Source organism: Pelobates fuscus, chromosome 4, assembly GCF_036172605.1.
Source record: "Pelobates fuscus isolate aPelFus1 chromosome 4, aPelFus1.pri, whole genome shotgun sequence".
Lineage (NCBI taxonomy): Eukaryota > Metazoa > Chordata > Amphibia > Anura > Pelobatidae > Pelobates > Pelobates fuscus.
The window spans coordinates 365033027-365047780 of record NC_086320.1 but is presented as its reverse complement, the minus strand read 5'-3'; the positions used below and the strand labels follow the sequence as shown (position 1 = coordinate 365047780).

Here is a 14754-nt window from a genome sequence, read left to right as displayed (position 1 = left end):
GCGTTAGAATTGATTTATTCAATGCAATTCAAAGATGATGATGAGACAAAAATAGGAATGTCTTAGCAATTGCCAGTAGATACTATGGCATGTCATTGCCTGGACATTATCTTCCATAAAATCCTTGGATAACCCTTAGGAATTATAACATACAATTAAAGGACCACTATAGTGCCAGGAAAACATACTCTTTTTCCTGGCACTATAGTGCCCTCAGGGTCCCCCTCCCGCCCGGCTCTGGAAAGGGGAAATGGGGTAAAACTTACCTTTTTCCAGCGCTGGGCTGGGAGCTCTCTGCCTCCGATCCTCCTCCGTTCCGCCCCGTCAGCTGAATGCGCTCGCGCAGCAAGAGCTGCACGCGCATTCAGCCGGTCGTATAGGAAAGCATTTACAATGCTTTCCTATGGACGCTTGCGTACTCTCACTGTGATTTTCACAGTGAGAATCACGCAACCGCCTCTAGCGGCTGTCAATGAGACAGCCGCTAGAGGCTTTAGGGGGAAGGCTTAACCCATTTATAAACATAGCAGTTTCTCTGAAACTGCTATGTTTCTAAAAAAAAAAAAAATGGGTTAACTCTAGCTGGACCTGGCACCCAGACCACTTCATTAAGCTGAACTGGTCTGGGTGCCTAGAGTGGTCCTTTAAAGTTAAAGGGACACTATAGTCACCTGAACAACTTCAGCTTAATGAGGTTGTTCAGGTGAGTGCTACAGCTACCCGGAGCCTTTTTCTTGTAAGCACTGTATTTTCTGAGAAAATGCAGTGTTTACATTGGAAGCTTGGAACACCTCTTGTTGCAGTCAATCAGACGGCCACCAGAGGGACTTCCGAGTTCAGAGGCCCTAAAAAGGCCTCTCGTCCGATGCATTCTGGGTAAATGCATCAGACGGGCTATTAGCACACAAAGCACTGTGAACGCGCTTTGTGTGCTGATAGCCTGTCAGCACTGCTGTGGGCGTGGCTTCAGCTGACAGCTTCAGCTGAAGCCCGAACCCACAGGGACGCTTACTGTCCACAATAGTGGTTGAAGGGGGGGGGGAGACCTACTCTCCTTCCCCCCCCCATCCCCGGCCCCCACCGCTGTGCGGCGGGTGGGGGCCCTAAAATTATCAATAAGGGGGGGGACCTACTGTCGTCGTCCCCCCCCCCCTGGCCCCCACCCCTGTGCGGCGGGTGGGGGCCCTAAAATTATCAATGAGGGGGGGACCTACTGTCCCGTCCCCCCCCGGCCCCCACCCCTGTGCGGCGGGTGGGGGCCCTAAAATGATCAATAAGGGGGGACCTATTGTCCCCCCCGGCCCCCACCCCTGAGCGGTGGGTGGGGGCCCTAAAGTGATCAATAAGGGGGGGGGACCTACTGTCCCCCCCGGCCCCCACCCCTGTGCGGCGGGTGGGGGCCCTAAAATTATCAATAAGGGGGGGACCTACTGTCCCCCCCGGCCCCCACCCCTGAGCGGTGGGTGGGGGCCCTAAATACAAAGGAGGGTTAACTAGGGTCCCCCCTCCTTTGTATTTAGGGCCCCCACCCACCGCTCAGGGGTGGGGGCCGGGGGGGACAGTAGGTCCCCCCCTTATTGATAATTTTAGGGCCCCCACCCGCCGCACAGGGGTGGGGGCCGGGGGGGACAGTAGGTCCCCCCCCCCTTATTGATCATTTTAGGGCCCCCACCCACCGCTCAGGGGTGGGGGCCGGGGGGGTCCAAAGAACTTTCCCACGCTTGTAAAATGACACAGAGCACTGTGATTGGATGGCTTGAAATCCATCCAATCACAGTGCTCTGTGTCATTTTACAAGCGTGGGAAAATTCCAAAGAACTTTCCCACGCTTGGAAAATGACAAAGAGCACTCTGATTGGCTTAAACCCACCAATCAGAGTGTTCTTAGCCCAATTGCAGGGCGGGGCAAGGCTTTATAAGCCTTCCCCCGCCCTGCGGAGCTCAGTCTGCGCGGAGCCCTCCATGGGTGAAGATGGATTATTTTTTTTGCGCTCGTGTTTTTTTTTTTTTTTTTTTTTAATTGCGTCGGTTATTATGGATTTTTATTTGGCCTTTTTTGGGGCTGAAGAAAGAAGATTTTAGAAGAAAGAAAACATCGAATGGTAAGTTTTTTTTATCTCTTTTTTTTCTTTTTTTTTTTACAGGTTTTTAGTTAATGGTCCCCCCTCATTATTTTTAGGGTGAGGGGGGTAGGTAGGGAGATATTTTTTTTGGGGGGGGGGGGGGGAGGGTTAACTAGGGTCCCCCCCCTTTGTATTTAGGGCCCCCACCCGCCGCTCAGGGGTGGGGGCCGGGGGGGGCAGTAGGTCCCCCCCCTCATTGAGAATTTTAGGGCCCCCACCCGCCGCTCAGTGGTGGGGGCCGGGGGGGCAGTAGGTCCCCCCCCCATTGAGAATTTTAGGGCCCCCACCCGCCGCACAGGGGTGGGGGCCGAGGGGGACAGTAGGTCCCCCCCCCTCATTGATAATTTTAGGGCCCCCACCCGCCGCACAGGGGTGGGGGCTGGGGGGGGACAGTAGGTCCCCCCCCCCATTGATAATTTTAGGGCCCCCACCCGCCGCACAGGGCTTATTGATAATTTTAGAAAGCGAGCTGAGCTGTCAGTCAGACAGCTCAGCTCGCGAACGCGCATTCCGCGCACATGCGCGGTAAAGTGCTCAGGTTCTTCATAGGGCGGCATTCAATGCCGCTCTATGAAGAACGCGATTGGTGCAGCGCGAAGCCGTCCCATTGGGCCCCGCGATTTCGTCATTTTGACGAAAAAGGGGGCGCGGCCTAGCGGGGAGCTCGGCGCTGGAACGGAGGTAAGTTTTTAATATAAAAACACCTCGAAATTTTTTTTTAATGTATGAAAGTACATATAAAAGCAAGAAGGAAGGCTGGGGGGACCTGTCTTTCTTGCTTTTATATGGTGACTATAGAGTCCCTTTAAGAAATCCCAAAATAACACCTAATATAATTCTGTGAACAACACATACAAAGGAAATCTAAAAAACAATATAATAGGTCCCTGAGATCCCTTACTCCGAGTGACTCCCGGCAGCAGCGGCTGCCATGCAGTAATTACCTCCTAAGGCAGAGACAACTAAAGCCTCGGACAAAGGCGCTTTGTAGTAGCGCCGCAACGTGCGTCGGGCGTCTTGTACACTTTACTTTTTAATTCCACTTTTATTTGGTGTGTTTTTTAGGGCTTATTTATGTAACATTTGGGTTATCTTATTTAGTTGTCTCTGCCTTAGGAGGTAGTTACTGCTTGGCAGCCGCTGCTGCCGGGAGTCACTCGGAGTGAGGGATCGCAGAGACCTATCATTTTCATATCAGCTATTAGCATTTTATAATTGTAGAAATCTAATAACATAGTAGGATAGTAACCTGGAGTTCTTCAGTGAGATTTACTGCTGCTGTGAGTCACTCGGAGTGAGGGATCTTTTACATATGAGCTATTAGCATTTTATAATTGTAGAAATCTAATAACATAGTAGGATAGTAACCTGGAGTTCTTCAGCGAGATTTACTTATTTTAGGTGCCTAGGTATTCTATGATAGATATGTGCCGTGTGCACGTTCAGAATATGACCTTTAGTTTCCCACTCTTGTTATTACCCTGTGTAAACTATCCCTATCTTACCTCCCTCTGTTACTTTATTATTTTGAATGTGAAGATACTTGTGATATAATTTTGACACAATTACTAGTCTCTATAAGTAACATTTAGATAATTCTGACTGTAATATTAATTATCTTCCTTTAATAGTGCTGAACCTATCCCTCTTTTTGAGACTTTTAGTAGACATACCACTCTACACTTACCCTAGCATTAATAAAGGATTTTCCCATATATATTAGCATTGGGTATAAGTGAGGGAATTGTCTTTTAGATTCCCTTTGTATGTGTTGTTTACAGAACTATATTAGGTGTTATTTGGGGATTTCTTAACTTTGTATGCTCTAATTCCTAAGGATTATCCAACGCTTTTTGGTTCCTCCTCTATGGAACACTTTTTTGTACTCACCATTAGGGTCAGGCCCTTACAAGTTGGATCATCCCCTTTAAGAGACCTTACTTTCTCTAATTTATGTATTTTTTATTTTGCAAGAAATCACCAGTGACATATCTTCTGCCAGCAGAGGAGGTATCATATAGGGTTCCCAGTTCCCATAGTCCATCCTTGCTATTCAGGGTAGAATGACACTGACCAGATAATGCAGAAGTTTCATTTCATTATCTGAGTGGGAGGAGAGGTTAAGGGTTTTAAGTCCTGGAAGAGACCGTTTTTTGTACAAGTAATTAAAGGAAAATTCTAAGCACCATAACTAGTACATCTCTTGCAACCCATTCCCCCCTCCCTCCCTGCATTGTAAGCAGTGAAAGAAGGTTTGAATCGTTTGACTTCTTACCTGGAATCTGCTGCTGTTTTCAAACACCTGAGCATCTTTTGCATCATTTTACTGCACAGCCCTGCCAACAAATCGGCAGAAATAGCAACCATTTGAGAACCGTGAATGACATAAAATACACATCAGATAATTGCATATTTTTATGTTTATTATGTTGCAGATCGATTTTCCTTAGAGAAATTGGGTAATTTTAAGTTTTCCAGCAGTTTGTATCTTATTTATTGCAGCTCTATTACTGACTTTTTAAAGAAACAAAATATTTTATTCTTTATTTTCTGCTAAGAATATATTCTATTTGTAGGAGTGTACATTGTACTTATTGGACGCTGACAAGTGCATGATTTGTTTTTATAATATTTTAGTTGGCAGATCACACCGTGGAGCGCTGTGCAGTAGAGAGAGCTACAAAAAATGGTATTTATTTTCTTTTTCATATATTTTTGTTTATTTTTCTCTCGCTAGAGTTTATTTTGTATACCAGCAAAGCCCAGCAAGACTGTAATGTATAAAAAGTTAATCGTTCACATAGTGGAAATATAATTGTGCCCCTTTATATAAATTAATAAGATTACACTTGGCAATTGCAGTGCAATTGTGGCACCAGTTTTCAGGTACATGTTAGAATTTGGGGAAACTGGGCAGTGGTGTGACGTGCTTAGGTATGAATGAAGACCTACAGTACTCTAGAGAAGAAATTTGTGTTTGCTCATTAGATATTTGTATAAAGATCTCAGGCGACCAGGTCATTATCAAGACAATATAAAGAGCACAACAAGTTCATGAACGATTTAATCTACAGCAGTGTAAAGGGTTCTTCCCAGTAAGAACGGTTAATTTATTGTGTAGCAAGATTGTTTTAGCAAATTATAAATGTCGCAGAAAATTTTTTTTTTGTTTTGTTTTTTGTTTTTATATATATATATATATATATATATATATATTTTTTTTTTTTTTTTTTTTTTTTTTATAAACGGTAATAAAGATGAATTTAAAAATTCTTAAAGCCTGTTTTGGCTTGCATCTACCAGAAGCCTTGTGGTAGAAAATAAATGAACACTTGTCTTTGTATTGTTCCCACAGCTATAGATTGGAATTCTTTCTGGGAGAGGCCGTGCTGGTCTCCCCTCGACTGGCCTGCCTCTATGGCTGAGATTAACAAGCTTGATGATCTCAGCCAAGCAATGTTTTCCCATAGGATTGGCTGCAAAACGTTGCACCAATCAGCATTTCCTCATAGAGCCGCATTGAATCAATGCATCTTTATAGGGAACGTTCAGCACCTTCATGCAGAGCGTATAGATGCTGAATGTAGGTGCTGCACACTGTGCAGCACTGACACGGCAACCACCTCTAGTGACGGTCATTTTTCCCTGAAAAGGCAGTGTTTACATTGAAACGTCTGCAAGGACAGGCTATAGACACCAGAAACACTACATTAAGCTGTAGTGGTCCTGATGACTATAGTGTCCCTTTAAGAATTTTATTTTTGCTATCGAATATAAAGCTATGTAAGTTTAAAAAAAATCTGGCTCCTAGATTTAAAGAAAATGTGTCAGGCCCTGATTTAAAGGTAAAAGCTGAAATAAAAAATAAAAAAAAATTACTTCAAGCATTAGGACCATTTCCTTGATTTGAAGTGGTCTTGGCTTCCTGTACAGTATTTGTAGCATTTTTGACTGTATTTGTAGCTTTTTGCTCCATGAACAAGTTTTGTGCAAACTCTGTATGCATCGATATTAGCCAGTATATACATTGTCCCCTCCCTACTTGCTGTCCATGTCCTTCCTCAGCCCGCCTTCTCTGACGTCTGTTGCGAGGGAGAGTGATGTCAGCAGAGTAGTTTTGTTTTTTGTTTCCCTCCATCTCGCTCGCTCTCTCCTCCCTTTTGGGTGGTGGGAGAGTGTCAGAATAGCAAGGATTACTCTAGCCAAAAACAGTGCTCGGAGCAACCCTTTAAATGTATTCTGTACATTTTTTTTTTAAATAATTCTAGTACATAGTATATGGTAATTTCAAGTCTGGTAATACAAAATAAAACATGCGTAGGGAATCTAGGGATTAATTAAAGTAACAAACAAAGTATGATTATGTAAATGCCCTCCAGATGCCCAGGAGAACAGAGTATTCTCATCCCACTACTATAGAAAGCAAAATACTGCTTTTTGAGTTTGAATCCCAGAATGCCAGGACCTACTTCTGTTTAGAGCACAGTTTTTCAGATGATTTAATGTAATTCAGCTTCCCTTTAGTAGCAGATCCAACACAAATGTTTATCTGTATTTCCATTTCCCCTTATTATGCAATACAATATTTACTGTGTTTATAGGTGGGTGATTTCTACAGATTCTACAGATTTCTACAAATATATACCCCGTATTACATGTCTAGAATATTTGCTAGGATTATCGACTGGTGTAGAGGAGATGCTTGTAAATCATGGCTAACATTGGAATATATATAAGTTAATACCAGTGATTTCATTGCCAAATTAAGAGTCACTATAGTCCTGTTAAAGGAAAAACCCATCTCAAGTGGTCCAGCAAAGTAATGTAATGTAATGCTCAACCTTTGCTGAAAGTTCCATTTTCAGGGGCAGTTTATAAAGGGAAAATAAGGATTCAAGTTTTTTTTACCATATTTATTTTATCTAGGTAAGTTTAGTATACATACAGAAAACCAGAAATTTTCCCATAACTTTTAGATCTAACTCTATTTTGTAGGAAACATTTGAATTTGCAGTTCCACTGGTTACAGAGCTAGGGCTAGTAGAAATCTGTTGAAATCCTACTTCATGCGTTTTGAGATATCAGCAGATGCAATATATGGCCTCTGTATTTTACAGTACTTTAAATCTCCTGGCCTCTCTCCTGCACATGGAAGTCAGCACAGAGACGGAGAAGAGAAGAAATTACACCATTTTTCTAATTCACCTCCTCATATGCAATGCTTGTCCTGGCTCTGCCTTGTCATAACTGGATTATGAGGTCCTTTGCTAAATGTTTAAAATTACCCTAAATAAAATAGAGCAGCTCATGAAAAAAAGGTTAACACACGTTAATAGGTGATTTTTTTTTTTTTTTCAGTGGTGTAAATATGTATCAGTTTCTTGTAGAAATTGTTGCATTGTATGTTAATGATTTGAAACCTTTGGTTAGGTATAGATTGTTGTTTTTTGTGTGTGTGTGTGTGTGTGTGTGTGTGTGTGTGTGTGTGTGTGTGTGTGTGTGTGTGTGTGTGTGTGTGTGTGTGTGTGTGTGTGTGTGTGTGTGTGTGTGTGTGTGTGTGTGTGTGTGTGTGTGTGTGTGTGTGTGTGTGTGTGTGTGTGTGTGTGTGTGTGTGTGTGTGTGTGTGTGTGTGTGTGTGTGTGTGTGTGTGTGTGTGTGTGTGCGTGCGTGCGTGCGTGCGTGCGTGCGCACATTTGACTTTCTACATAGATGCCAATCAAAGCTAAATATTTTAATAGGACTCCTCATTCTGCACTAGAGTTTCAGTGACTTTGCAGTACTTGCCCGTAGTGGTGGACGGCTATAAATTGAAATCCTTGAAAAGTCTAATAGAATACAAGTCCAAAATTCATGCTATGGCAATGCCAGTGCGAATTATCATACATTATATTCCATCCCTGTATCTCCTTTATATAGATCCTATTAGGGATCGACCGATATTCTGTGAACTTTCAGGCCGATAGCAGATATAATTTGCCGATATTCTGTACATTTACCATTTTGGAAAATACAAACTATTTCTAAAGGTAAATGCACAAAATATACATGCCACGTGTAGTGGATGCAGTGTGTTTAGCCAGGGGAGCTGTGTGTGTTTGTGTAGTGTGTGTGTGTTGTGGATGCAGTGTGTATTAGTGTGTAGTGGATGCAGTGTGTGTTTGTGTAGTGTGTGTGTGGTGGATGCAGTGTGTATTAGTGTTGTGTGTGTGTGGGTAGTGTGCGTGAAGTGAATGCTGTATATACTAAATGCAAAGTGTGTGTGTTTGTGTAGTGTGTGTATATAATGCAGCATGTTTGTGTAGTGTGCATTATATAAACACACTATGCAAACACACTGCATTATATACACACGCTACACACACTGCATTATATAAACACGCTACACACACTGCATTATATACACACACACACTATGCAAACACTGCATTATACACATACACACACTATGCAAACACACTGCATTATATAAACACACTACACAAACACACACTGCATTATATAAACACACTACACAAACACACACTGCATTATATAAACACTACACAAACACACTGCATTATATAAACACACTACACAAACACACTGCATTATATAAACACACTACACAAACACACTGCATTATATACAGTGTGTTTGTGTAGTGCATGTGTATATAATGCAATGTGTTTGTATAGTGTGTGTGTATATAATGCAATGTGTTTGTATAGTGTGTGTATATAATGCAATGTGTTTGTATAGTGTGTGTGTGTATATAATGCAGTGTGTTTGTATAGTGTGTGTATATAATGCAGTGTATTTGTATAGTGTGTGTGTGTATATAATGCAGTGTGTTTGTGCAGTGTGCATTATATAAAACACACTATACAAACACACTGCATTATATACACAGTGTGTTTGTGTAGTGTATGTATATATAATGGTGTGTGTGTGTGTGTGAGGGGGCTTTTTTTTATTAAATTCTTTTTTTTATTTTTATATTTTATATTTAACTATTATTTATTTTTGTTGTCTCCCCTCCCTGTTTCATACTTGGCCAGGGAGGGGGGATATAGCAGTCCCTGGTGGTCCAGTGGCATTGGCTGAGATGTGTGTGGGTGGGGGGGGGCAGCAAGCATTTACTCACCTCCCAGCAGCTCCCCAGTGTAAGTCTCGCGGCCAGCGTTGCCATGGTAACCCATGGCAACGCTCTGCAGGCCGCGGGTCTCGCAAGACTTACACTGGGGAGCTGGAGGAGCTGCTGGGAGGTGAGTAAATGCTTGCTGCCCGCTCCCCAGGACCGCCAGGCTTGTAATGAGCCTGGCGGTCCTAGGAGGTATTATCGGCAATATCGGTATCTGAATTGGCCGATACCGATATTGCCGAAAATACTGAATATCGGCCGATTATATCGGTAAAACTAGATCCTATCTCTACTAACACGTGGACATGAGGAAATATTAAAGTTGTACTTAGAAATATAAATAAAACAGATACAGGTTTTCAGAGTGCCTTTAAGGTCCTAATATTATGTGATTTGTCATACAATCTCTAATCTCACTATATGTTTTAGTTGTCATTGTAATCATAAACTGTTACTTTTACTTCGGGAAGCATTGGATTGAAGTGGGTCTGTCACTAAATAATCGATAAGTGCCCTTATCAATCTCAGAATTTAACTGGGCAGTGCAAGGTTTCCTGACTAGTTTCTAGATCATGCAGAATATCTACTGTGCTGAAGAGCATGAAATATTGAAAAAATGGTGCTTAGAGTGGTTATAGTGCAATGACCCTGTCTGAGCTATTTGACATTTGAACTAGGGTGTAGCTCTGCCTCTGGTTCTTGTCAATCAGTCTAGTGCAAACTTTGTCTTTGGCCTATCTATATCAATTTTAACCAAGCTTTCCTTGCCGTGTCTGCACCTATCACACATTTTATTTACTGTTGAGAGGGAGCTGCGGTTTTTGAGAGCTTAACATAGCCTAGTGCACCATGGCTCCAGCAATTGTGGGGTTTAGTTCCAGGGCACTATCCTTGCGCAATACAGACACGTTCTTGTGCTCCTCTGCTTGTTGGGGTCCGGGAGGCTGTGTCAGCCCTGCGTAATTGATGCAAAGCGGACACGTCCTCTTCAGTGGGTGGGTTGTGACCACTTCTTGGGCTAACCTGCCCATTATGGGTGATGCAAGTGACACAAGTTGCATCACTGGTAAAGATCCCTAGAAGGCCCGTCCACATGTCCCAATTAAATACTTCACAGTATTGAAAGGTATGGTACACTGAACTGTTTACTGGGGTAAGTGTAAACAGCAGTTGCAGTATTGCTGCTACAGTTGTAATTCAAATGATTAAACCCCCATTGAAAATCAGGGTTATTGTTAACATTTACAGACTTTCAGCTGTTTGCAATGAACAAATCAAACAAAAGCAATAGAAGCGGCTGAACACATCAAATCTTTCAAGTTGTTCTCCAAATTCAACTGACAATGCAACTTATGACTTCTCCAGTCCAGTTGTGTTGAGCTATTTTAATTGCTTTTGGTTAATTTGTTCATTGCAAACAGCTGTAAATTTTGACAAATCTGATTTTCAATGGGGGTTGAATAATTTTGATTACAACTGGATCGCTGTACAGATCAGTTTCAATCATCAGAATTGTAGAACTGCTTCTGGGGATAAACTACTAATCCACTGCTTCGCATTTACTTTTACTGTAATTTACTGTACCATGATGGGTTCACTTTAAAAATATAATGATTTATGCATTCTAAAATGTATTCATGTCAACTTAAGGAAAGTGTTTTGCCTACAGGTAGGTACTTTATTATGTTTTGCATGGCTCTATGTGAACGTTTAGTTTTTCTAACTGGTAAATAAGCTTTCAAGTTAATTCTATTGTAATAAAAAAAATACATCGGATCAGCACTGTAAACCACTCACTGTCAGTCTTTTTCATTTCAGAGTTTCCAAATGCTTCCTCATCTGCGAAAAGCCATAGCAACATTTAAAGAACCATGTCATGCTTCAGCTTTTCAACAAAAGTTTCACAGGTATAAAAAAAATGTTTTATTAATGTTATTTTGTGGAGAAAAAAAAGATACTCATGCAGTGCAAAATGTAGAGAACTGGAAAGGTCACCGTCCAAATTTTTGTATAAAATAGCCAAAGTGGCAAACTTTAACTTTTTTGTTTTAAAATTCCCAATTCTCCACAAACCCAGTTTGATTAAATCACGCTATAGTGTAACAATACACTTGCTTTTTTGTTTTTGATGTGGTCCGTTTCAGGAAAGCTACAACTATCACCTCGGTATCTCAAGTTGGGCTATGGGAAGTTCCCGATAGGCATAGAAACTCGAGAGCTCAAATTGGGAACTCTGGGATAGTTGAAAAATGTCATTCAGATGACTTCATGTATGCAGAAATGGAGTATGAAATCTGAAACACCCTTGGCAGTGGGCACTGTTTTATACATAGATGTTTTTTGTTTAACTATAGTATTATTACTATTGGATTTTATATAGAACCATGGATTATGATTCAAAAGGACCAGTTACCAGAAGCCAGCAATGGCCTGTACAGTTTAAACCTTGTAGGTCTCAGCATGGCACTGGTTCTGGTCTGGGAATTGAAGACTCTCTGTGATCATAGAGATGGCGATAATGCACGACGGTATTTAAAAAAAAAAAAAATGTCAATGTGGAGAGTTTTATTTTACTTGACCACAATTATTGTGGCACCTACTGGGGATAGGAAGAATTCCTCCTCAATGTTGAGTCACTGAAAACTTAAGTATTCATGAATGAAAGTTATCCTTTGTTTGGGGTTGCATTTTTTGGTGACAATGTCAAGTTCAGGGATAGGCATCCTTTGGCACTCCAGGTGTTGGGGTCTACATCGTCCTTAATTCTTGCAAAGCATCAGGGGAGATGTAGTCCACAACATCTGGAGTGCTGAAGGTTGCCGATCATTTGTCTATTTTATATCATTTTCTATGTATGAAGTATTAGCAAATGTGTCAACGTAGCAGAGTGATAATCTCACTATGACAAACCAGTTAATGAGACACTTTCCAAGTTATGTGTGTCTGCAGTAGTCAGCATTAAAGTATACGGAAATCTTTCCTAATAAGTAATTTTGAAAGAACCATATTGAGTTATTTGGAAAGCTTATTAAATTGAGGCCAATACTAGACTAATTTGTTTGTATATATTTATATTTTTATTTAATTTGTTCATGTTAATTGTAATTGACTTGTTACTTTCTCAGAGCTTCCAGATTCAGATTGAGAATTCCTCCTGTTACTGCATTTAAATAGTTTTCCCAATCTGCTCTTTGGCTGTCCTATAAACCTGAGTTTATGTACTTTAATCTATTGGGGTTTAATAAAATGGTGTTTCCTGCTGCACACTCATTTAACTTTGCTGTATAAATTCTTCCAGACATATGATAGATTTGTCACACATCAATGTGTCACTGGTCGGGGAATGATGCACTCGGTTTGCCCAGAAGCTGTAATGACTGCATTTCTCCCAAGTTAAAGATGAATACAAAAGACTCTGAAGATTCTGAATTTCTTGGATTTCGTAACTGAACACTTACAAAGAAAAAAAGTAACGGAAGGAAGTTCTCAAGTATTTTTCGGGAGAGACTTTTAGTTCACTGCAGCGCACAGGCTTCATTTGAGGCAGCAACCACACAGACATTTGCTTAAATTTCTTATTTTTGTTTTTTTGTTCTTAAATGTTGTCCTTGCATGTAAGTCTGACCTGCGTAAACAAAAACTAAATTTGCAGGTTTAAATAGAACACAAAAATTACAAGAAGAAAAAATTATTTCTAGGAAGGAATACTTGATAATGGTTACTCTGGTCTTCAGAGTAGGATAAAAAAAAACACATATTTCAGTTTGTGTTTAAGTGTTTTTCATGGATGCTTGAGGTTCAGGCAGTAGAACTGAAAAGTATTTTGTTTGGTTTTTTTAAACATTGTAAACCAATACGCCTTTTTCTGTTACAAAGTAGCATTTTCATTGACAGCTTGGTTGTCGATATCAGAAAATGTCCCTTTTGCTGTACTGAAGAACAGTTTTCACTATAAGTAATTGTTTTATTTAATCTGATATTAAGGTGAAACTGTTATTTGACAGTAAAGAAAGTCCCTTAAAAGCACTCTAAATATGCCTTTCAACAATAGTTGTGGCTGGATTAGTTGTGTAGTTCCTGAACATAGACTATTCATTCAATGCTAATTTCTTGAATCATTATTGCTGGCCTTTCTCACTATTTTTTTTTTTTGTCTTACTGTTAGCATTTAGCACTATTAATAAGGCACTTACATAACCCTCCCAGACACCTGTCCTAAAAGACCTCTTCGAAAAATAGATTCAAAGAAAAATGTTGCTTCTTTTGCAGCATTTCTCAACTAAAGTACCTTTAACAAAAAAAAAGGGTTCACTGCAGTTTTATCTAGTGTTATATAGTGTATTTAAGCACTATAAATTACAGCCATGTAAAGGAATGCATCATTACAAAGTTACACTCAAAAAAAATAGTTTGGAGTGTGAACTGTAATAAATTCAATTTCGAAAAATTAAGGGTGTTAGGATTTTTCCAACCATCATAACCACTGTAGCCCACTGGGCGCCTTTTCCCATTATTGGGGCAGAGGTTTGACCTCTTACCTGGGTACTTGCCAGGCACCTTTTTATTTTTTTATTTTTTTTAAGGCATGTTAGTGACTGCAGAAGCCAGGTGTCAATCCTGCCGCTCAATCATTGCCTGACCGTGTCAACTGACAACTCTCAACCAACTAGTGTAACTGCTCATAGAAATATACACAGAATTGACACTAGCCAGGAGATGTAGTTACACATCTGGGAATAAAGAGGTTAAATACAGTGTGTGTAGCTTTTCATTGCGAAATTCTGCACACACACATTCCAAGCATCATGACCACTTTAAATCACTGACGTGATCATGGTTCTTGGAGTAACCCTTTAAATTTGCTGACAAAACTCGGGTACGTAAGGAAGGTGTTAAATTGTAGATAAAGATATTCTTGTTAATGAATACAAGCAAATTTACATTTGCAATGAAACTACAAACGGTGCTTGAGGTATGACCTTATTGCTTTATTTACCCATTTAAATTTGCTTATTCAGTAAAAGCAGAGAAATTAGTATAGTACCTCTCCCCAGACTTCAAGATTTGTTATTTTTCATTGCAATTCGCCCGTCTGGATTATTTTTTTTTAGCAATGTTGTTATACCCTTCTCACAGTAAGGAATCAATGTTAAAATAAACAAGTTGCCAAAAACCTTTACCACTACAACATACAAATGTGTTGGTTGCTTTAACATTTCTTAAAACAATACAGACACTTTTTTGATATTTAAAAATGCACTGTACCCTACTTACCTTGGGGACAAGTAAAGAGTTGGCATGTGTTTTTTGAGATGCACTTATGACCAGCCTTATTGTACCAGTTATAAAACTGATTACAACAATAGAACTCTAAACACACGTAGCAGTCAGTGAGGCAGATAATGCTTAGTAGATATACTAAATATTTAAAAATATGTAGCTCAGTGGACAGGTGAAATAATTTTAAATTATTTTAACATTAACTGCTGAATGAATATTAAAAAATACGAA

The 14754-nt window shown here is 40.4% G+C and overlaps 1 protein-coding gene across 4 annotated transcripts in view; it reads left to right on the top strand.

Annotated features, from left to right (window-relative positions):
- RBM33 (RNA binding motif protein 33) overlaps positions 1–13107 on the top strand; it is an 81060-nt gene extending 67953 nt beyond the window's left edge. For 2 of the 4 annotated variants that reach the window (XM_063452674.1, XM_063452673.1), the window contains exons 18-19: positions 11062–11150; positions 12542–13107. In XM_063452674.1, the coding sequence (XP_063308744.1) occupies positions 11062–11150; positions 12542–12590 (138 nt within the window). In that variant the 3' untranslated portion in view covers positions 12591–13107. Of the gene's footprint in view, positions 1–4760; positions 4813–11061; positions 11151–12541 lie in introns of those variants that run through there. The other 2 variants (XM_063452675.1, XM_063452676.1) reach the window with 2 other exon arrangements.
- Positions 13108–14754: the final 1647 nt, after the last annotated feature.